This window comes from Tursiops truncatus, chromosome 3 (genome assembly GCF_011762595.2).
Source record: "Tursiops truncatus isolate mTurTru1 chromosome 3, mTurTru1.mat.Y, whole genome shotgun sequence".
NCBI lineage: Eukaryota > Metazoa > Chordata > Mammalia > Artiodactyla > Delphinidae > Tursiops > Tursiops truncatus.
In genome coordinates this window covers 95,159,191-95,182,971 of record NC_047036.1, presented here as the reverse complement: position 1 = coordinate 95,182,971, position 23,781 = coordinate 95,159,191, and the positions used below count along the sequence as shown (strand labels likewise).

General features: G+C 41.8%; 1 protein-coding gene across 5 annotated transcripts in view; it reads left to right on the top strand.

The window, feature by feature from the left end:
• SEMA6A (semaphorin 6A) overlaps nt 1–23,781 on the top strand; it is a 129,899-nt gene that overhangs the window by 85,006 nt on the left and 21,112 nt on the right. For 2 of the 5 annotated variants that reach the window (XM_019940871.3, XM_073802429.1), the window contains 11 exons: nt 35–123; nt 981–1,198; nt 4,671–4,802; nt 7,198–7,353; nt 10,076–10,252; nt 10,627–10,767; nt 10,854–10,934; nt 13,126–13,184; nt 15,580–15,600; nt 15,737–15,787; nt 21,009–21,164. In XM_019940871.3, the coding sequence (XP_019796430.1) occupies nt 35–123; nt 981–1,198; nt 4,671–4,802; nt 7,198–7,353; nt 10,076–10,252; nt 10,627–10,767; nt 10,854–10,934; nt 13,126–13,184; nt 15,580–15,600; nt 15,737–15,787; nt 21,009–21,164 (1,281 nt within the window). The remainder of the gene's footprint in view (nt 1–34; nt 124–980; nt 1,199–4,670; nt 4,803–7,197; nt 7,354–10,075; nt 10,253–10,626; nt 10,768–10,853; nt 10,935–13,125; nt 13,185–15,579; nt 15,601–15,736; nt 15,788–21,008; nt 21,165–23,781) is intronic. The other 3 variants (XM_073802427.1, XM_004327023.4, XM_073802428.1) reach the window with 3 other exon arrangements.

Below are 23,781 nucleotides of genomic sequence, written 5' to 3'. Positions count from 1 at the left end.
CATGTCCCCAATTAAAGTGCCCATTTGTCCACAGAACCGTATTTTGTCCAAGCGGTAGATTATGGAGACTACATCTACTTCTTCTTTAGGGAAATAGCGGTGGAGTACAACACCATGGGAAAGGTAAGCGGGGAGGATGTCTCCATTTGGGGCCAGTGTGGTTATCAATGACTTTGAAATAAGAACCATAAATCGAATGACAAGGTCATCGTTTTGAGAAGATCCAGCCAAAGACGGGTGGAAGTGAAACATTTCGCTTCCTCAAACCCCTGTATGCTTTTTCTGAGTAGTAACAGATTACGGGGAAACCTCTTAAATGTTTATATTGAAAATTTAATAGACAGATGTTGGGTTGATTTCATACTGAGTTTCAAGTACCTTAAGATGTGGTTTCCAGGTCCACTCATCAGGGTTTTTTTGTTTTAAATTGAGTCGCTCCAGAGAGAGTGTAAATATTCAATATCTTTTAAGAGAACCAAGGGTCTTGACTGTATTACAAAAAGCAATAGAACACTTAGGGGATGTCTATTTCAGTTATTTTTATCAGAGAGTAGATCAAGATCACTAAGTTAGAGGGCACAATTCACTGCCAGGGGGGCTTGCACAGTTAGAGGAATGCAGAGCATGAGATGCAGAGCCCAGAGGCAGCTAGTGAGCATGGCAGAGACGGTGCATACAAGTGTGCTTTTGTTTGAGGAAATAAAAAGCTAAGCAGTCTGTATGGAAATGAGTTTATGTGGCTGGGAGCTGATCCCCTGAAGGATTTATGGCTCTGTATTAAATGCCACAGCCTTATCTTTCAAAACATGCTGTTCCAATGCTGAGTTTTTCCCTTCTTTTTTTTTGCTACTGATTTTAGAAACACAGGATTAAGTTAAGCACCTTGTTGTTCTGTTTCTGTTTTCTAAGAAAGGCAAATTCTACTAAGATCTCCACGAAAAGTAAGTGCATTCCGCTTTCTCCATGTTTTTCCTCTGCAGGTAGTTTTCCCAAGAGTGGCTCAGGTTTGTAAGAATGACATGGGAGGGTCACAAAGAGTCCTGGAGAAACAGTGGACATCCTTCCTTAAAGCTCGCCTGAACTGCTCAGTTCCAGGGGACTCTCATTTTTATTTCAACATCCTCCAGGCCGTTACAGATGTGATTCGTATTAATGGCCGTGATGTTGTCCTGGCAACCTTTTCCACACCTTATAACAGGTAACCATGCCCTGGCTGTGTGGACCTAATCGGTCCTTCCTGGCTTCCTTTTCCCAAGGGGTTGTCGTCTAACACACAAGATTTGCAACTGATGGAAAAATTGCCATTCACTATTTGTAGCTAAGAAGCACTTAACATTCAGTTTTCATCAACAAATTATCAGTCACTTATAAGCACTGTTAGAGTAGGATTCTGGAGAAAGTAATTAGATAAATTATAACAATATAGTCTTTTCATATGCCTGGGGTATAAACACTATTCATGTGCTATTCCTCAATCCCTCCAGTAATCTTGAAAAGTGAATACTGCTGCCTTCTTTTTACACTTGAGGAAACTGAGTTCAATTATACTATCTGGTCCAGGTAGCCAATGGGTGGAAGCAGCAGCTTTGGAACTCAAGAACGTTCCTCCTTTCCCTTCTAGGTCATCTAACATTTTATTTGACTTTTAATATTTCTATGACTAGATCAGTAATTTTTGAAGTAAAAATACTGGAAACTTATTAAAATGCTACAGAGTGAAATTTAGGAATTAGATGAGTCCATCTTGCATCCCACCTAAGGGACCCTGGTTATTATCCTGTCAGAGGAACCAGGATCCCAACCACAGCACTACTGTCTGACTCTGGAGGGTTCTACTGACGGCTTACAAGTCATCAAACGTTGCACGGAGAAATACCGTCTCGGCCTGTTCACCCCTATTTTTGTATTTACTTAAGCTAAGACACTGAGCTATTAAATGGCACACTAATAACTGCCCCTGGAACAGTGAAATGTGTAGAGACTAAAGAACAGAAGGAATAGGGACACTATGTTCCCTGGTACTTGGCTCTCCCAAACCTTAGAGTACTAGCACCGTTGTGTGGAAATGATCCTAACTCTGTCATGAAATTGAAATACATGTGCTATATTCTCACTTCCATGTAGAATTCTGTGTGTTCCATATAATCTTCCATAAGGAATGCACTGTTTTGTTTTGGATCATACTTTTTACAAAAACTTTGAAGAACTTGATGAGTGGCTAGATGACAGGATAGCCGCTAGGAAGAAATGCTTAAGAATTGGGTAGAGCCCAGAACAGAGCTAGCTGAAAGATGAAATAATGTTCTCCAATTATATGGAGGGCAAGAGTCAAGAGTTCCCACTGAAGAGATATGAAAACATAAACCCATACTGCAGCAAGAGGTACTGAGTTCGGTTTAAATAAGCTGCAACCATCTGAAGGAATTTTTAGACTTGAGGATAGAAAAGATAAAAAAATTCAGGCCTTGACTGCTGGAACCGATGTATCTAGTAGTGTTGAAAAAGAATACTATTTTGGAACACAGAATGTAGGTGCCAGTGGAGTTTCAGAGCACATTTCTAGTTTTTGTGTATGTTTTTTGAGAGGGTGAGTCACTTCACGATTACAATAGAGTAGTAGATTCCTGCGTATTATGTATACTCCCATGTAAAGAATTTTCTTAAAAGGGCCCTAGGAAACATTCAATTAGTGCGTGCTAATGCAGTCTCAGAAACCGTGTCTGTTTAGTAAAATCAGAAAATGGCAAAGATATGCATACCAGTTTTCATATATAAATTATAGTCCCTCTCTTGGTTTACTCCCTCTGGTTTCATCCCTCTCCACGGGCTCCTCCACACATGCACACTTCATCATGTCAGGTTGTTTCAAATCCTTTAGCTGCTCCTCTCTGCCCTGGGGATAAAGCCCAGCTTCCTTGGCGTAGCATGCAGGCTCCCTCGTGATCAGGCACGGGCTCCTCCTCCAGCGCACAGGGCTTACTGGAGCTTGCTCATGCCCTGCTCTCTGCCAGGTTTGCCCACTGAACCCCCGGGGATGCCCCAAGCCGCGGCTCCAGCTGCCTCCCGTGGAACCCTGCACATACCTCTTTTTACCAGATTGTGTTGGAATATTTGTTATCGTTGTTATTATCACTGTTGTTGTTGTTGCTGTTGTTTTCTTACACACTGAACTGTGAGTCAGCTGAGAGCAGGATGCCCTTATTTACTGACATTCACTGCTTGAGATTAGGGATTCCATAAATATATGCTGAATGGACAGAAGATGGGAAGAAAGGGAGGGAATAAAGCAGGGAAAGAAAAAGAAAGGATTTACAAATGAGTATAACCTTAGGAAGATTATAAAACCCTAGGGTATCTCTAGTTGTTAGGAAGTGCCTCATAAAATACTTCAATATTTATCCTATTTTTCTTAATATTTAAGGTAAATAGGTATACCTCTTTTAGGAAAGCGAGATGTGGAGAGAGTCTTACAAAATTAAATAATGCTGGGGGTTCTGAAATTTCAAAACAAATGGGGATCATTTTCTTATTACAGACTCAGTACTATGAATACACACACACACGCTACATACTTTAAAATTCATCCTGCCACCTTGTTTTAAATAAGCTTTCTAATCCTCTCCCTATTTCTTGCTTTATTAGTAATACTTCATAACTGTGTTATGAAATTAAAGATGGCATAAAATTCTCCTAATCATATATGAAGTGATTTCCGTATCCTTTCAACATCTGCAAAATCAGGACTAAATCATTCTTTCTCCCTGGATGATGTTTATGCTGCAAAGTGCTTGTGTCTTGCCCTGGATGCCTCTGTGTGCAGTGACCCACTACCTCAAAGCCCGATTAAAACTGTTGGCCAGCCAGTGGCTGAAATTTATTTGATCAAAATCAAGGAACGACCGTAGTCAAAAACAAACATGGGTTTAAGCAGTGTACCTAGATGAATGAATAATTCATGTCTGTTCACCACTGATGGAAAAAAAAAAAAATCCCAAAATCCTTCTAGGAGTGTCAGGCAAGAATGTAATTATAGGTAGAGATTACTGTCATTGTTATTATTTAGCACTTAATAGAGCATTTTATTTGCAAAGTGTTGGTGCTTTAGAGATTTCAATTGTTTAGTCTTATGCAAATAAACAGGAAGTAAACTTTGCAACGTACACTGACTAACATAAAATATGGTTGGGTTCCTCACGCGTACATCCTCACTCCTGAAGCCCTTGGCTTGAGGAACCAAATTCAAAGAAGGACTATGTGAACAGTAGGGGCACTTTTACTTCACATTTTCACCAGTATTAGAGATGCAGAATGTTGTCCAAACGTTTTATCTTTGGTTTAAAGACTGATCATTTCAGGGAATTCATGAAACTTATAAATCACCAGCTCGCCCATTCCTCCTTTATAAACAAAAGCAGTGCCAGACACAAGACATAAAGAGATGTTCCTCTATGATCCTGCTGTAACTAGCCCTTTCTTTAAGGCCACTGATGCACATTTGAGTCACAGAAACATTCTCCTTATGAGCCAGGATCCCTTACATTTCTAGTGTTCAGGATGCAAACATTAAATTTCAACCGCCCGTACTAGGAAAGTTACTTTGGAGTATATTTTCCAAACTGCATGCGTGACTGTTGCATGAATAACACTTTGTGTGAAATGTCCTACTGCAGCATCCCTGGGTCTGCAGTGTGTGCCTATGACATGCATGATGTCGCCATTGTTTTTACTGGGAGATTCAAAGAACAGAAGTCTCCAGATTCCACGTGGACACCAGTTCCTGATGAACGAGTGCCTAAGCCTAGGTATGTGCACATATTTATACGGCTTTCTTGAATTTCTAGAAATGGTGCCATTTGCTCCCCTGATAATAAGCATCTCATAAACTGCACACTAGTGCCTTCCATGCTGGCCACGCAGATACAAATGCCAACACAACAGAAAGGCCGGTGAGGCCGTTTGCCTTCATTCCCTTAACCGAAACCCCAAATTACCTATAGTTGTATTCAAAACAGCGACTCTCTAGTCTTTTGCTTAGACTCTCTATCTGTGGATTATCCAATGCAATCCTAGGATGACAGGAGTCATCTGGTCCAGCAGCCCCAATGGTCTATAGTTGACGAAATTGAGGCCCAGAGAGGTATAAAGTGAGTTGCGCAAGTTCACATCTCTGGGGAGATGATTTCCACCGCCCCTCCCCGCTTCTCTTCAGTTTTGCAGAGACCCATGTCTTTCAGCCTTAAAAAAAAAGTAAAATATAAATGGTGTTCTCTGGAGTTTGTGACTAGACTGGATCAGAGCTGATCCCGGACTCTGGGCCAAGGGCAGCAGGTACAATGGGTCATTATTAGGATGTCTCTGGTCTGTCAGGTTCTGGTCTGCTTGGGGTCCAGATGCACTGTTGATTCTCCCCTCCCCAAAATGTGCCCCAGAAGTGCTTTCATGAGGAACCTATTGTTGAGAGACAATACAGAGACCTTTTGGTCCTGTGGAATATCTATCAAATCCTCACACTAAACCAGTTAACTCATTCCTCCTAACTGGGACAGGATGAAACTCTCTCCCAGCCCTGTGCCTGCCCTGTTTATGTGACACACACTGCATACCTCCCATCACAGCATTCGAAATCTAAGTTATATAGAAACATCCCTGTGTGTTCGGCTTCCTCCACTTAATTTGTGGAAGGAAACCCAGTGTCTTCTAAACTTTTTTGGTTTCCAACTCTCTCCTCCGACATCCAATCCCCCACACAAAATACCCAGCCCAATTCACTTAATTGAACTAACTTAGATAATATGAAACACTGTTCCCATGGGAGAAACCCCTACAGTTCATCCATTTTCATCCCCGAATTAAATGGCATGTGCATTCTCTGTTCTTTATGGAGAGCAGACTAGGTGTAAAAAGCATACCCTGGTAACCTCAGATAGCTTCTCTAAGTCATTGCCTAGGATTCTTAGCTACCTTCCAGGTAAGCAGGAAGGGGAGTTAAGCTTAAGGGATCAGGTTTCGGGAGTACTTATGTAATATGCTCCCCTGGGTATCGAAAGATGGTGTCACTCAGCTGTCACCAGGACACATACTTCAAGTGACTTTCTACTGGTGGCAGCATGTTTGCTTTCATCCTTCCACGTGCTGGCATGTCTCTCTTACAGATATCTGGGCGCTTTCACTGGCTGGCTGGGTTAGTGCCATGAAAGCGTGTGCCTGGGGCTAGACCCTGCCAGTGTTGTCAGGGTCCACTTTTCTCTCCTGCACCAGTGGGCAAAGCAGGTGTCTGGACAAGACTGGTGCCAGTGTCTCTCTGATCTGACTTTGCTGAGATGTGCCCTTGACTCCTAAAACCACATAATTTCTTTTAGAAATGAATTTTCAGTGTCATTGTTCAGAAATTTTAAAAATGCCTTTTCAGGCAAGAATTTCATTGTAAATGGCTTTTCATACCTACCCAAATCAAACAAAAACAATAAAAAACAAAACCCAAATGTTCTCTGACCCCCTATTAATGAGAGATGGTTACACTGAGTCTAGCAGGTACGTAAGGCTGGCAACTTTTTGAACGCCTTTGTTTTCTACATTTGTGAAAAAGCCCAATTGTCTCTTTTTGTGGAGCAAATGCCTCCAGAAATTCTAGCAGTGTTTTGCTTTTTGTTTTTGTTTTTTTCTGTACGCGGGCCTCTCACTGTTGTGGCCTCTCCAGTTGCGGAGCACAGGCTCCGGACGCACAGGCTCAGCGGCCATGGCTCACGGGCACAGCCGCTCCGCGGCATGTGGGATCCTCCCGGACCGGGACACGAACCCGTGTCCCCCGCATCGGCAGGCGGACTCTCAACCACTGCGCCACCAGGGAAGCCCTCTAGCAGTGTTTTAAGACAGACAGAGCAGTCCCGGAGACGTGCAAACCAAACCCTCACTTGTTTCAAGCTCCATCACTGTTTATGGGGTGGGTCTGTGCTTCTGGCGGAGAAGCCAAGCTGCTCCCAGCCGAGGCTGAACTGTCCTGGCTCAGGCTTCTCTATGGAGTGAGGAGGTGGCCCTGAGGAAATCTAAGCATATTTTTTGGTGGCATTATGCATTGTTCAGCTTCCTCTTCTCAGCCTACGGTATATTCTCCCTCATGCAATACGCACAGAGAAGCAGTTCATTTAAAGAATTTGCCATAAAGCGTGATATAAGCCCCCTCCCTTTGTTTCTTTTTAGGCCAGGCTGCTGCGCTGGCTCATCCTCCTTAGAAAAATATGCAACCTCCAATGAATTTCCTGACGATACCCTGAATTTCATCAAAACGCACCCGCTCATGGATGAGGCCGTGCCCTCCATCATCAACAAGCCATGGTTCCTTAGGACGATGGTCAGGTGGGTGTCAAGTAAACCATGTCCTCACTGGATCTCCCCTGTTCCTTCCCATGCTTACAGAACCTATCATCAGTGGATCACAATTTGAAATGCCACAAACATCTTCTCTTATCCTGGGCATTGATTCAGCTCTGAAGTCCCGGGCACATGGGTGGATGCCACCAAGCCCCATGACCACATTCCCAGTGAACACAGTTCAGATAGTTTCAGGCTCACTGGACACTTGCCAGCAATTAGAGAAACAAAGATATCTCCTTCTGCGTTAGCCTGTTCATCCCATGTGTGTAAGAGTAGAGGAGCAGTGAAGAGAATCAGGCAATGGATGTAGATACCTGTTTGGTTGGATATGGTTGCAAAGCATGCTGCAGACGTCATCCGAGCACTGTCCCTAGATTGTTAGCTGTCATACGGAGCATGGAGTAACGGAGCATTTGCACAAGTAAACCAGCATGAAGGGTTCGTACTTTAGCATTTGTTGTCTGGAGTGGTGGCCAATGGAGAACGGATAGCTGCTTAGAAATCTGTGACAGCATTAAATACTCCTCCGTCTCATGTTTATTTAGGGCTTACTGCCAAACAGTTCAACAGGCTTTCCCAAGTCCCATCCAGTTTGGGCAGTCATCAAACAAAATGTTAATTAACTTTACCACCATTTTTAAACAGTGACTTGATTGAAAGATATTAAAGCAGTGGGTTGGCCAAAAGGTTCATTCCGTTTTTTCCATAAGATGGCTCTAGTAGAACTTAGTTGTCTTTAACTTCATTCGAAGCAATTTTGTTAGGTTGTGTGTGACAGCTGTCGTATCAGTGTGCATTTTAAAAAAGACTTATGAAAATCGGTGAATTTTTGTGTAGCCATTTTAATACTGAAGATGAAAGAAAGCAAGCAACATTTTCGGCATATTATGCTGTATTATTTCAAGAAAGGTGAAAACACAACCGAAATGCCAGAAAAGATTTGTGCAGTGTATAGAGAAGGTGCTGTGACTGATCGAACCTGTCAAAAGTGGTTTGCGAAGTTTCGTGCTGGAGGTTTCTCACTGGACGATGCTCCACGGTCGGGTAGACCAGTTGACGTTGATAGCTATCAGATCGAGACATTAATTGAGAACAATCAACATTATACTACGCAGGAGATAACCAACATACTCAAAATATCCAAATCAAGCGTTGAAAATCATTTGCACCAGCTTGGTTATGTTCATCGCTTTGATGTTTGGGTTCGACATAAATTAAGCAAAAAAAAAACCTTGACCGTATTTCTACATGCGATTCTCCACTTAAATGTAATGAAAACGCTCAATTTTTGAAACAAATTGTGACGGGTGATGAAAAGTAGATACTGTACAATAATGTGGAATGGAAGAGATCCTGGGGCAAGCGAAATGAACCACCACCAACCACACCAAAGGCCGGTCTTCATACAAAGAAGGTGATGTTGCATATATGGTGGGATTGGAGGCGAGTCCTCTATTGTGAGCTCCTTCCGGAAAACCAAACAGTTTCAACGATTACTGCTCCCAATTAGACCAACTGAACGCAGCACTTGATGAAAAGCGTCCAGAATTATATGATGCATTAGATAATGCAAGAGCGCGTGTTTCTTCAATGACCAGGCAAAAAAACTGTTATGGTTTGGCCAGGGTTCTGATTCATCCGCTGTATTGACCAGACATTGCACCTTTGGATTTCCATTTATTTGGGTCTTTACAAAATTCTCTTAATGGAAAAATTTCAATTCCATGGAAGACTGTAAAAGGCACCTGGAACAGTTCCATGCTCAAAAAGATTAAAAGTTTTGGAAAGATGGAATTATGAAGTTGCCTTAAAAATGGCAGAAGGTAGTGGAACAAAAGGGTGAATATGTTGTTCAGTGAAAATGTGTCTTTTATTTTTACTTAAAAACCGAAGGCAGATTTTGGCCAACCCAATACTATAATGGCTCTTGCCCATAAGATGGAAACCATGGTATGTAACTTGCAGAAGAGTCCATGTTTCCTGGTTCCTGCCATGATGCTTAAGGAGAGTGGAGTGTTGAACGGCTATGGGATTTCAGAGAAGGAGCATGCCCAATAGGACTTATCTAGGCAGGCAAGAGGACTAATGCCCTTCATCTTTGGCTTTAGGTGGATCTTGTTTGGCTTGTATATCCATTTTTTTATTAATATTGCCATGAGCACTCTACCTCCCCATCCTCCAGAACTCTCTACCCCTCTGTACACAAACAGAAAGCTTTCCAGTCTGACATTTTGTTGACAAGTCTTGGCACCTCAGAGGAAGAGTATGGAAAAATGGTAGCCGCTGCTTTTCTTTTCAGTGTTCAGTGAAATGTTAGCTGTGATCGCATAGTGGTTAGTACTTTGCATTGCGAAATGTTAAATGAATTCACTTATTATTTCTTCCCCTCTTCACAGCAGACATCAGTCTTTCCTTGTTGTTCATGGAAGGGATAATTGCTGAGTGGTTTCAGATGGTGATGGCTACGTATTTATTATGTAACTTGGCCTCCACACATACATACCTCTTTCCTCCCCCCTGGAGCCATACTAATGCTCTACATATGGAAATAAAGGAGCAGAACAGCTTGAGAGCATTATTTATATGCATGTATTTTTCTTGAGGTTATTACTAGAAAGCTCTATCCCAATTGTTTGAAGTGGAAAAGGGGACACTTTAATGAAAGACCAACGAAGAGATAAAAAATGTGATCCTGTCATTTTAGATACCGCCTGACCAAAATTGCGGTGGACACCGCTGCTGGGCCATATCAGAATCACACTGTGGTTTTCCTGGGATCAGAGAAAGGAATCATCTTGAAGTTCTTGGCCAGGATAGGAAACAGTGGTTTCCTAAATGACAGCCTTTTCCTGGAGGAGATGAGCGTCTACAACCCTGAAAAGTGCGTAGAATGTTTGGTTCTTTCCTAGTAACTATTTGTTACTTTATTACCTTTCCCATTCAGAGAAATCATGGCAGACTTAGATTTTATGCACTTAGGTGACTTGTAGTATTATTTGTAAAAATCTTTTCATACATTAAAAGCATTACTTTCTCCTTGCTAATAATGTGTGTTTATATAAACACATACATTGTGTGTTTATGTGTATGTGTGTGGGGGGGGTGCACACATAAGGTTCTGTTTCCCGTTCAGTTGGATCAGATTAAGAGATCTGACCTTGTGCGCTGGGAGGTGGGCTGTAAGGGTGGTGGCAGGAAAGAGAGAACTGACCCAAGAGAGACTATGAATGATATTATCCTGCCTTATAAAATTAGGTGCAGCTATGACGGAGTAGAAGACAAGAGGATTATGGGCATGCAACTGGACAAAGCAAGCAGCTCTCTGTATGTTGCATTTTCCACTTGTGTGATAAAGGTTCCCCTTGGCCGGTGTGAACGACATGGGAAGTGCAAAAAGTATGTATTTGCCTCATTGATCATTAGCAAGTCCACGGTGCTTAGAAAAGAGTCCTAGGTAGCTCACAGTCATCCTCTTCCTACAGAACCTGTATCGCTTCCAGAGACCCCTACTGTGGGTGGGTAAAGGAAGGAGGTGCCTGTGCCCATCTGTCACCTGGCAGTAGGTAAGGAGCCCGAGGTGTGGGAGAGTATAAAGCGGCCTAGACGTACAATAAATTGCGCTCACACACACCACCGCCACTCAGCCTTCTGTGCACAAACCTCATCAATACGACTGCCGGCCGTTCTCCCTCCTTTTCCCATTTCATAGAACAACCCAACATCACGTGGCAGATTTCCAATTGATTAATCATCCATCCTCAGACTAATTAAAAACAGAGAGAAACAACACAGTGGACTTCTACGTATTCCCTGGAGAGAGGGACAAGATGGTACATGCCTGGATCATCACAGTGCGAGAACAGCAGAGAAAGGGAGCAGGAGGGTACCAATTAGATTAGCGATGTGGTTTGTCCAGCCACAGCAAAACTGGCTCTTCTAATTGACCATCCAGGGCTGAGAAGAAACTGCCCAGCATTTGTTAAGCAATGCGTTTGTACTGCAAGCACAGTGTATACATGCAATAAACCTCTCCCCTGCACCGAAGGACAGTTGACCCTATTACTCATTAGGCAGTAAAATCAATTCTTGGCATTTCTCCAGCAGATCAGCTAGATCAAGCTAGTCTGCCATGCATGTGATTTGGATGCTTAGAATTGTTACCCTGACTTTAAACGCCTGGATGGTATTAGCTCAAAGGTTTTATGCTTTTACTTCAGTGGATGTGAAATCCAAAGTGACATTTGGAAAAATAGTCAACGCATGTCCTTGACAGGTTATGGCAATTCAAGGGACGTGCCAGATGGCAGCACAGTTCTTAGCCATTTCTTCAACTTCCTCTGATCTAAAGGGCGAAAAGGATGGTCCTCACATCACTCTGAGCCTCCTCTCCCATTTGAGAATAGCTAGTCAACAGACAGGAGGGCATATCTGATGACCACCTGCATAATTTGAGGGAAAGTATTTCCATATACAGAGCTAATGGTAACTATCAAGTCTGACCTGGAAATTTGACTAATGCAAAGGGTTGACTCACCATTTACTGTTAGATCAACTTTGTGAGTAGCAATATTGACCTACTACAGTGTTAAAGCTTTGCATCTTTTCACCGGAACCTTGAAGTGAAGGAGAAAGGATCACAATGCACAGTGAGGGAAGCTGAGAAATGACCTGTCTCCTTTCTTTAGTCAAGGTGTGACCAAAAGTAGGCAGACTGATTTTTAAGAATCATTTTAAAGTCAACATGAGAACATTTCATTGTTCAAAAACATGTGGAACTCTCTTTGGAAAGTGGCCTTCAGGGCCTGGTGCATACTGGCTTTCATTAGCACTAGAAATCTTTAGCCTTTGAGGATGAATTTGATTTTTAATACAACACAAAAACAGTGGAAAACAAACATGGTGCATTATTAGATCAAGGTGTGACTTTCCAAAAAGTTTTCCTATATGGCTCATAAGTAAACTCTGAAGGCAGTTACAAAACAGGAGTTTCAGTTATGGTGTAGAAAGAAGTGCAAAGTTCCCCCCAAAAAAGGACAAGACTCCTTTGGAGTATTCCAGTGTGCTTATTTAAAAATCAAAATACATTCTATTAGGATTGATCTTATTAATGGCATTAATAGCTTATACAGCCCAAAGGTGACCTTATATAAGAAGAGTGAGCCTGTAGGGGAGCATGAGGGCAATACTCCTGAGGACTGGGCCTGGGGCAGCAGTGAACGAAACACCTGAGTGGTCTCAGCAAAATGCACCGCCATGTCCATCCTCTCGGTCCCACATAGCCGCTGACCATTTGAACACTTTGTTATACAAAGCTACTTCTAAGCAAAGAAACAAGTAAAGGTCTAGGAAGGCAAGAGTTGGGGCAAAAGAGAGGAAAAGACTTTTTTCTAATTTAGAGACGTCTGTATCACTTACCTAAGGAGTGTGTGTTAACATGTAAACTTAGATATTTAAGAAATGCTCAGGGCATCAGAGGCAAAGAGTGATATAGGTAATCCACAAACTAATTAACTCCCTGAATAATACCTGAATTAACTGTCTAAAACATGGCTTCTCTTGGGAGATTCACAAAGGACTCATTTCTGTAAGCTTTGGAGATAAACTTTCGAGCCGTTACCTACTTTTTTGGCATCTGTCACTCAATTTATCAAACTGTGTTAGTTGCTTTAGTGAAACTTAAGATGCATCCTGCAATAGACTCATATCATTGAATTTGTGTCTCTCTTTCTTCTCTTCCCTCCTTTTTTTTGGAAGACTGACTTTTGAACAGGACATAGAGCGTGGCAACACAGATGGCCTGGGAGACTGTCACAGTAAGTAGAGCTTTTTATCCATTTGGGTATTTATTCTATAAAAAAGATGCTTTTATAGACTGGCCTAGAAACATGACCCCACATGTGAAACTGAGTGCAGCTGCCTCTAAAACATGCATAAATAACAGAAATCACCTTCTAAATATCAAAGAAAACTGTGTTTTGAAGCCTCTGTTGCCGATGCTGTTGCCGTAAGTGCTGGCACCTACATTCATTTGTTCACATAGAGTGAACAAATTCACTCTAGAGGATGTCTACTACAGCAGAGCAGTAAGTTACATCAGCACTTCCATTTAAAACCAGTTTTGTTGTTTTTAAAGATATGTTATTGCCATGATTTTCAGCCAAATAATAAAAAGACTGATCACTGTACTCTAGCTTTTTAATTGAATGGGACTATTTTATTTCTCTTGAACATATCGATTAACAAAATTATTTTTTAAATTAGATTTAGGTTTATTACCATTTGCAGTAGAAAAAAATTTCAGAAAGAACCCACTACATACGCGGTGACTCAAAATAACCTTTTTATAAGAACTGACCTGCTATACTAATCTCAGAGGTCATTTCAAAAGTTATTACATGCCAACGTTTTACTTAGAACTTTATATAAAGGAACCTGGTCAAAGGTCTGCCCAGTTGTCCAGTGATCTGATTAATATCAATATTCTCCTGAAAATGCTTTATTAATGCTAATTTAGAGAATAATGCCATACTCTTGGAAAACATTTAGTTTGCCATGTTTTAAATGTTGTACGTGATAAATTTCAAGAAGCCTGTATTCAGAAGGGCACCAAAAATAGCTCCTAAGGGAATGAAACTATATTACTTCTGATATTTGATTTGATAATGAAAATCATGGATATAACGCTAAATCTTTGAGCCATGCTCTAGAGAACAGACGTAATCAAATAAATAGGGCCACAGAGCCTCATCTCCAAATTCTTGGTCATATTTTGTTTGTTTGTTTGTTTGCAAATATATACCGGAAAAAGCTTCTTATGTCTTCACACACAAAATCTGAATTAAGAAATTAGCATAGGGGGCTTTCCTGGTGGCGCAGTGGTTGAGAGTCCGCCTGCCGATGCAAGGGACACGGGTTCGTGCCCCGGTCCGGGAAGATCCCACATGCCGCGGAGCGGCTGGGCCCGTGAGCCATGGCCGCTGAGCCTGCGCGTCCGGAGCCCAAAAGATCTGCTATGTGTCTGCAGTGAAACAATTTGATGTTTGATTTGGTGGGTCTTGATCACGTTTGTGCCTTATGGCCCCATTTTTAGGGAATCAGGTTTCGGTTGGTATGTATGTCTGAGTGAACTTAATTAGCTGTTTTTAGCGAATAATTTTCCCCATATTTTTATGATCCGATGATATAGGCATCTAGAAAAATAGGGGTGTCCATTTGGATTGAATAGGTAAATATATGAAAAATGTGAAAGTGTTACTGGCTCTCTAGAGCATCCACTACACCAGCAGGCTTACACCATGCCTGGGTCCTCAGGCAGAGCGCAGGGCAGACCCTCAGGCCCCAGGCCAGTGATTTACTCTTCCGTCTCACTGGTCAAGCCTCTGTGTTTTCGTGTGCTCAGTAACTCGATCCCCACTCCTGCTGAGGCACGTAGGGTGCCTGCTCCGGGCAGGAGGTAACGCCTTTCCTAGTGGCTTCTCTGCTCCTGGGCGCCCACTGGAGCATGACCTACTTCTGTCAGACATATCCAGTCACACACAAGCATTCAAAGGATTTAGATATTTGGTACACAATGACTCTTTAACAGGAGTTTTAGGGAAAATGAGGAAACCATAAAGAGCCAGTGTCAGAGGCTGAGTAGCAGGCTGAGTGAACAAGTGGCATGACCCAGACACACAGCGGGGGCACGCACGTGCACACACACACAAATGTATGCTGCCTGTATGTGTGATTTTTATTTTTGTTAATTTCCTAACTAAAACTCCTGCTGAGTTCAGAACATTGTGATAGTGGACAGTTGCTCACAGAATGGCTGGGAGGATGAAATGAGAGAGAATGTAAAGAAAGTGTGCTTTGTAAGTGTGGTCCAGATGTGACTCACTTTATCCACACACACATCCCTCTGTATGGAGTAGGGCTTACATATAATCGCAGTTAACATTCCTTCCACTAACTTGCTTTTTCTCCGCCTCTTGGCAACAAAGGCATGACTTTGAGGAAGCTCACTTGGGAAAGAGATAGTATAAGGATATGAAATCGGACCAAATATGAAGCATCTTCTATTACAAGCAGAAAGTAAAAAGCGCTTACTTAGTATTGGGGATCGTATGTTAGCACAGCTCTGTATCAGCTCACTCCCACTTATTACGGAAGTCACACTGAGCAGAGTGTTAAATGTTAAGTAACCTACTCCTCCCTTCTGTCTTTCAGATTCCTTCGTGGCACTGAATGGTAAGGAAGATATTACTCATAATTTAATAGCAATGGAAATATATTTGAGAAATCCTGTTTCACTAAACCTCTTGAGTATTTTCGAATTTTACGTTTATTTTAAAATTAATTTTTAAATTCTCATTATTTTTTATAGACATTTCAACTCCTCTACCAGATCATGAAATGTCTTACAACACAGTATATGGTCAGTTTATGGGTTGTTTTTTTTTTATTCTTCGAGCCATTCATCCTGTGGTAGTTTATAATCTTCATTTCTAAACATCATGGACCAGATTCTTTGCTACTTCAGGGCCCCAATTCACTAAAATTATTCATAGATTTCATGATGCTTCAAAAATTACTCTACATATATGAGACAACTGACATGTGAGAATGAGTCCTATATTTTTAATCCACAGAACATGAAATATGCCAACCTTAGGGAATTTGGTGAATGCATTTAATGAGTTCTTGAGGGAGAAGAAATTGCTTCTGGACATAAGTACATCCAAGATAAAAGAATAGTGCTTATAACTCATAGGCCATAGCTCCTTAACTGATAGTATCATTCCCCAAAATGCTGACTTTCAGAACAATACCCTCTGCAGGAAAATCTATACAGAGTGCAGATACTAAGTTCTTATTAGGCAAAGCTTTCCAATATAGCCATCGAAATTTAATCACACAAAGAGTATGAATACGTAGACCTATCTTCAGTGAAACGTCTTTAAATGTATACAAGGAAGAGTGACGCAGTGGAAATGATGTGCAAACAGGATTTACCCCATTGTTCCTGCTCTGAAATATACAGACACTATACTAAACAAAGCCATTAAGTCCATAAACAGACTATTCTGAACTCTTTAGAAGAAAAGTTAAACTGTAGTTGAAATGTTCCAGTTCCATTTCTCAAAGCCTCCCCAAATGTTTATTAAGGTAAACTATTCATGTGTTTTTTAAAGATAATGAACAACATATATGTAATGGGAAATTTAAGCTTCTGCATTATGATGGGGACTACAAGCTTCACTGATACACATTTTATAACTTATGTTGAAGACACGTAACAATAACAGCTCTAGGTCAGTCTTTAAATGTAGAGGTAGGTAATAGAGGAAGGGGACAAAATAAAGAAAAGAAAAAAAGAGGAAGAAAAGAAAGCAAGGTGGATTCAGGATTCAAAAAAATAGTTCAAGATGGCTACAAATACATCTAATAGCTCTGTGGACACTCTCACTCCTGTGTCTAATTAGCATAAATAAAAAGCCTCTTTGAAAGTCCTAAAGACTATCTTATAAACTGGGGCTGTGCAGGTAGGGAAAACAATGCCCGGTTTCTCCTGTCGTGAAGTGAGGCAGCATGGCGTAGATGAGCCCACTGAATTCATCCACCTTTACCATTCTCTCGTCTATGATTCAAGCCAGAATGTCAAACACCAACAGGTGGAAGAAACACTTCTCAGGAGGCAAGTGTCATCTAGCTTAGCTTGCCCTTCACAAAGAGAACCCACTTCGCATCTGCACTTCTCCAATATCATACTTTGCAGTCATTTCCTATAATTGAATAATCTTTATCAGATATTGAGAAATTCAGGTCTTGAATCTAACTGAACCAGTAACCCCAGCATTCATCAATAGTACTACGGCCAATTTTAACTCCCAGGTAATTTCTCATATAGATAGAATAATTAAACCATGGGATGCTCTTTATGAACAAAAATCACTCTTCAATTTACGGATCTCTCTTACTGCCTTTATAAAAGGAAAGGAACTTATTAATTCCTCCGTGTTAACACTTTAAAGAACAATGCCCATTCGCTCGGTCAGCGGTTTCTGTGATGAAACTAAAGAAGAGTTGGAATTTTCCTTTTAACTAATGACCCTGTCCATTTCAGGCTCAATCTCTCCCGGGTGTGAAGGGGTTAGATGATTAACTGACCATCAACATGAGGGCTGGTCCAGACAGTACTTACAAAAACAGAGGAGACTTTCTTTTCACAAACTACTGCAAGAGATGCTTATTTTGGAGCTAATAAACCTAGAAGAGATTTAACTCATTCATTTGTAGACATTAGTTTAGTGCTTACTATGTACCAGGTACTGGATTAGGTGCTATATTTGAACCATCAAAGAAAAAAGCAAATTGCTGTTTTTATGAGCATGGATGTAGACTAGGAAGCCAACCCCAAAGTCCAAAATGCACCCACTGTGTCTAGCTGTGTCCTTTGCATGTTCCCATAAAAAGTTCAGTGGCTGAGTACAGACTCATAGGGTGACCCGCAGAACCAGAACTGCCTAACTCTGAAAAAGGGATCGTTCGGTAAGCCATGCAAACTCTCTGTGTGGCAAAAGCTCTGTGCAACACCACTTACATATACAAGAACCCTTTTTTAGTGAATTGGACCCTGATTATCTTCCTTCTCTCATCCTCTCTTGTATTGATTTAGTGTCTCTTCTGTGTCTAACTGGGTACAATCATTGTTAATAGGTTAGAGTAGTTTGAAGGATCTCTAACCTCTAGAATTACAAAGACTTGTAGATATAGAGAAACAATATGATGCATATTAAAGTTAACTTTTTAAATATTTCTTTGTATATTATAAGAATAATACACCATAAGCTCCATTGATGATAATATGACTTTTCATACTGGATTAACAACACAAAATTATAGGTTCCAAATTGTTGACATGTAATACCATATCCACAAACGATTGCCTATTTTTGTAGCATTATTTTGGTTACAGTCTCTTAGGGAATGCACAAAAACAATATAGCCTGTAGAATCAGATTCTAAGAAGGAATATAAGTGATTTCCTTTTAACAGGTGGAGAGGTAATAATAATACACCTCTTTGATTTCAAACTAAGGATGGCTGCTTCATGGTGCTTCTACATGGTAGTTCTAAAATTCTTGAGAATCAGGCATTGCTTTCTCCGACTGTTTGCTTCACCCATGACACATATTGCCTGTCCTCAAGCATAAGTTTAAAAGATTACAAACCTCATGCTGCGCTATTTTTTTTTCCATTTGAGAACATCAGATGCATGGTTTCTCTAGATTTACATGTAGAATATGGAGATGTGGTGGGTATTAGACTAACACTTCAGCAATAGGCAGGAGCTGATTTCTCACATTTGTGTGAAACATTTTCCTACCTAACTACCATCTGGTCCACATTAATTTCCTCTCATAGCCATAGCTTTCCATTACCAATGAGTTTTCCATATATTTGCAGCATATGGTCCAGGAAATCTTTCTACAGAGAATGTGTCCCTTAGGCATCTATTTCCCCTAGATTACCGTATTAAGAAATGTTCTCCCTAAACCATACTTAATGGCATTACCATAAAATTGCCCCTTGAACACAGTTAAATTGAAAGTGCTCAAAATGCATATCAATTCAGGTAAAAGAAATTCTTGCTACTTGGAGGAGAGGCTTCTATTTTTCCTTCCCCCCTTCCTGACTCCCTGCAAAGCTATTTCTAATTGTTTGCTTAGGCTGGGTGCTGAAGTCTCTTAGGTTGACCGTATACTGCACGAGAGCATTGTTGAATTCAAGAGTAGAAAATAGGGCTATATTTTAGACCTCAATATAAGCATAAAGGAAGTAAAAGAAAGTCTGTATTGCCAATTCCAGGTTAATAATTTTCCTACCCTTGTTCTCTTACCAGTATTGGGAGATGAGATGTGAAACCCAGAAATATAAAAACAAAAAGTCTAGACGCAAGAATTCTTTACTTTTCAATGAACAGGTTTTTAGCGGTTGGATGCGAACTAGACTATTTGCAACAAAGCAGATATTTGAAGCTGTGGAAGAGCCAAACAAGCTCTACACAGAAAGGGGCCTCTTAGATGTTACCAGAGCTTTGTGGTAACACTTCAAGTGTGGAGCCTCCATGGAAATCCTATAGCTTAGATAAGCCACTTGGCTGGCTTGCTTTTCCCCGCTTTATTCATACACACACACACGCACGTGTGTGTATGTGTGTGTGTGTATACACAGTATGTAATTTACAGTATTAAAGTCTCCTAGGAATCCAACTTCCAATCATAATTGTAAAAGAGAAGAATGCAGTGCATTCATTATCATCTTTCTTTCTGGTGGCTAGTATCATATTTATCACATATGCGGTGATCACAGCCCAAGGCTGGAGCCACTTGTGAATCTGTCCTACTTTCTACCAAAGGCCCCAATTACACATTCACAGTGGTTGCCTTGATGTCTTTTTAAAAATTGTTCAAGAGGCTGCTGTAGGTAAGATGCTTTAATAAGCCAAAGACTCTACTGGAAAATCACAGAGAGGTGATTTTTTATTTCCACCAGAGAGAACAGGTAGTGGGGCTTCTTTAAATCATTGTGACAGCTTAGATCAAAGCACCAGATATGATCTGCATTTAACCTTGTGGAATGATGGGGGGGAAAGCTTAGAAATGTGTTCACAGGAAACATCCAGTTTCTGCCGTAACTCCCAACCTAGCCATCCTTCCTCTGGCATTATCCTAGGGTTGGCCGCTCTGGATCTCAAAAAGCTATCCCTTTCTAATCGGAATTGGATCAGTCAGTGTGGCCTCAGAAAACCACCTCTCACTCGTATGAGTCATGAAACCACGAAACTAACTTGGCTGGAATAAGACACAAAAGGCACAGCCATAACAACATGGAGCAGTTGAGGCCTCTGTTCCAGGAAGGAGGGGGTGGGAGCAGATCCCTTTAGAAAGCAGTCACTTCCCCCGCAAAGAGGAATGCCTGTGAGGCTGAGTTGCAGCTGAAAACTAGACACGTCCTCCATGGGAAAGGCTCAGGGCCGCTGAGCTGTTTGTGACGGGGCAGAGGCTCACCCACTACCATAAACCTGCCCCATCCGTCACAAACGCTGTCCCCAGAGTGGACACATTCTACCTTAGTGCTGCTGTGAGAATACCAAAGAAGGACTCGGATACTTCTTGAGCGCTTACTGTGTGTCAGATACTGTTAGGTACTTTCAACGTGATGTCACTTTATCCTTCCAACACTGGGAGGTAAACGACATCATCTCCACTTTGTGCACAGGGAAAACCAACCAAGGCCCAGAGAGCTTAAGGGATTCCCTCAGGCTCATCGAGCAAGCAGCAGAGACGAGATCTGGCCCTTCATCCTCTAACTACAAGTACAAGGGGTCTTCTGCTGAATCCTACCCACCAGTCTTGTTATTTCTAGGACAATCTCAGGGGTCTTCTGCTGAATCCTACCCACCAGTCTTGTTATTTCTAGGACAATCTCAGGGGTCTTCTGCTGAATCCTACCCACCAGTCTTGTTATTTCTAGGACAATCTCCTTTGAGTCTTTTACAGCCAGAGTGGGTGTCCAACCTCCTGGCCTCTGAGCAAAGGGAGAGCGGGTGTCTCCGGTGATGTTTTCCCTAACTATATTTGTGATGAAAACAGGGCACTCCAGTTCCCTCCTGCCCAGCACCACCACGTCCAATTCGGCGGCTCAAGAGGGGTATGAGTCTAGGGGAGGAATGCTGGACTGGAAGGATTCACCTGACAGCACAGACTCTTTGGGGGCAGTGTCTTCCCATAATCACCAAGACAAGAAGGGTAAGGCCTTGGAAGTACCTCTTCCTCTGGGGGGAGAGGGAGGGAAAAGTGGGGAGGACTACGGAACTGCTTCCAGCTGAATCATAGCAGCATTTAAGGAACGAACCTCCAACACACTATGATTGAAAGCGTCTCAGAAAAGGCTGCAACCCGATCCTCTATGCTAGGCTTGATCCACAATGATTCCCTGACCAAGGAGAAACCACACAAAACAAATAACACAGCCTCTAAGCTTCCTCCACCCAAGAGAGGCATGGCTTGGCCCAAAGCAGGTACTGGCCGCTGAGATCCCTTTCCACTCCTCTTAGCTCGTTCAGTGATTTCTGGATCCTCTCTTCCCCCCATAATGGGATGGAATGCGGTGCGGGCTTTGGCAAGTACATGTAATCAAAGTAAAAGCCCGTTTAATCAGTGAATGGAGAAATAGCAGAGTTGAGTCTTTTCTGGCTGGTAGCATCCCTCACTCTCGCATGGTGCTGAATTTGAATAGAGCTGAGGTCCTGGGACGCACTTCATTGCCCTTAGAGGATAACAGCTAAAACAAAAATATGTTATTTAATCAAGCAGAATTGCTATGCATTTAAAATGGAAAGGAAGCTGCACTAAATGAAAGGGACTCTACTGTGAACTGTCCTAAATTCTCCCTGGCTTTCTTTGCTCAACTAGAGACAGGAAATGTCATCTCTTTTCTCGCCATTTGCTGCTTCTGGTAACACATCCTACTTTAGTTGCAGCTGCAACCAAAGAGGCCTTTACTTGTCCAAAAAAGTCTTGTAAATCAGAGACTGAAAAGCTCAGTTATGTTGCGAGCTGTTTCCCCCCATTCAGCCTTGTTTACTTCTATATGTTTTCAAGAGTTTCATCCAAGCAGGGATTTGAGTCTCAAGGGCAGACCAGCCACAGTGACCCTTGGAAGACAGTCTCTATCGTGTCTTCCCCCAGGGTTTTCTGTATACATATTTCCATCTTTACTTTTAGAGAATGTTTGCTAGGCAGACTCACACACTAAATTTTCACCTTTTTTTTTTTGGCGGCTCATCTCCTGAGAATGTCGTACCTTCTGCTGCTACATGCCAAGCCCAAAATGGGAAGATGTAGTCCTTTTAACTTTTTTTTTTTAAGTCTTTACTGAATTTGTTACAATATTGCTTCTGTTTTAGTTTTTTGGCCGCAAGGCATGTGGGATCTTAGCTCCCCTACCAGGGATCAAACCCGCACCCCCTGCGTCCGAAGGTGAAGTCTTATCCACTGGACCGCCAGGGAAGTCCCTTAACTCGTTCTTTAATATATCCCCTTAATCGATTTTATTATTCTTCTATAACTTCTTACTGTTAATATGTCCTGCCCCAATCTTTTTTTTTTTTTAAGTGGCTTTTGTCTCAGCAGCCTCTAAATTGGTGGGATCCCTGCTCTTAACCATCACAAGAAAGCACCAGGCCAATTCGTGACGGGGCAGAACTATCCCAGCAGGCCACCAGCCCTAGCATGTGCCATTATTTGTTCTGTGTGGCTCCCGACCGCAGATGTGTTAGTCTTGGCCGAGTTCTCAAGAACAGACAACACAGTAAAAATCACTTTGTATTTGCCCACTGCAACTTTCTGAAAAACCAAACAGCCTTTCCAGTAAAGCATTAAATATGTCAACCAAATATCTAGCTGTTGGTTACAGTCATTTCCTCTTCGCTTCACTGAGACGGATGGTGTGAATTTTCTCCAATCGTTACCTCTCCCGAGGGAGGGAGGTTATCAAAGAGTCCAATTAACACTTTGACAGATCATTTTAAAATTCGGCATTGTTCATTCTCTTGGGTCTTATTATGAATATTGACAAAGCTGGAAGCAGTCTACAGATTGTCAAACAATGGTGGCAGAGGTGATTGCATGGGTGTTTAACATGATCACTGTTCTCGTGCTATTAACTCCTTGCCTTGCCCTGTCAAATTTGAGCTTCATTTTTGACAACTGATTACGTGTGTATTTGATAGGGCAATGACAATGAGTTGTTATGCAGAAACTTTAAAAATAAAAAAGTAATGTAGCTTGATGTTCCTTTTGTCATGATTTTTTATGATTTTAATTTCCATTTTGCTCTGAAGTGTTTTTCTGTTTAATGTTCATGATTTATTTTGAACTTTTGTTTTGCCAAGCACTGTGTGGTATGACTTGGTGATGGCGTTACTTCTCCGTTGGAAAAGTCTTGTTTCTTTTCTGACTCATGATTACGTCCTTTAACTTGACCCAACCTGTGATCCCCTCGCTTCTTTCCATTCCCTGACGTGGGTGCCTTAATGATGTCACATCCAGGTGTGCAGCACCTCCTGGGATGCAAGAGTTTAATGGGGTTTCTGCGGGCCTCTGGTGGGTGCTCTTTTCACTGGGCCAATTGTCTTATGGGAATGTGACATTTGTGTGCCCCAGCTTTAGGAGCTAAATATACTCTGGAACTGTTTGTAAAATACCGCACATTTCCCCACTAAGCAGAAAATGTGTCTGCTGACCAGCTAGCTGAGGAGTCAAGTGTCCCATGCCCTTTTCACTTTGGCTGCTGAAAAAAGACCAGTGAGCAAACGAGCCCAGAGCTCTGCTCTGCAGAAATGTTGAGCACCACTGGGTTGAT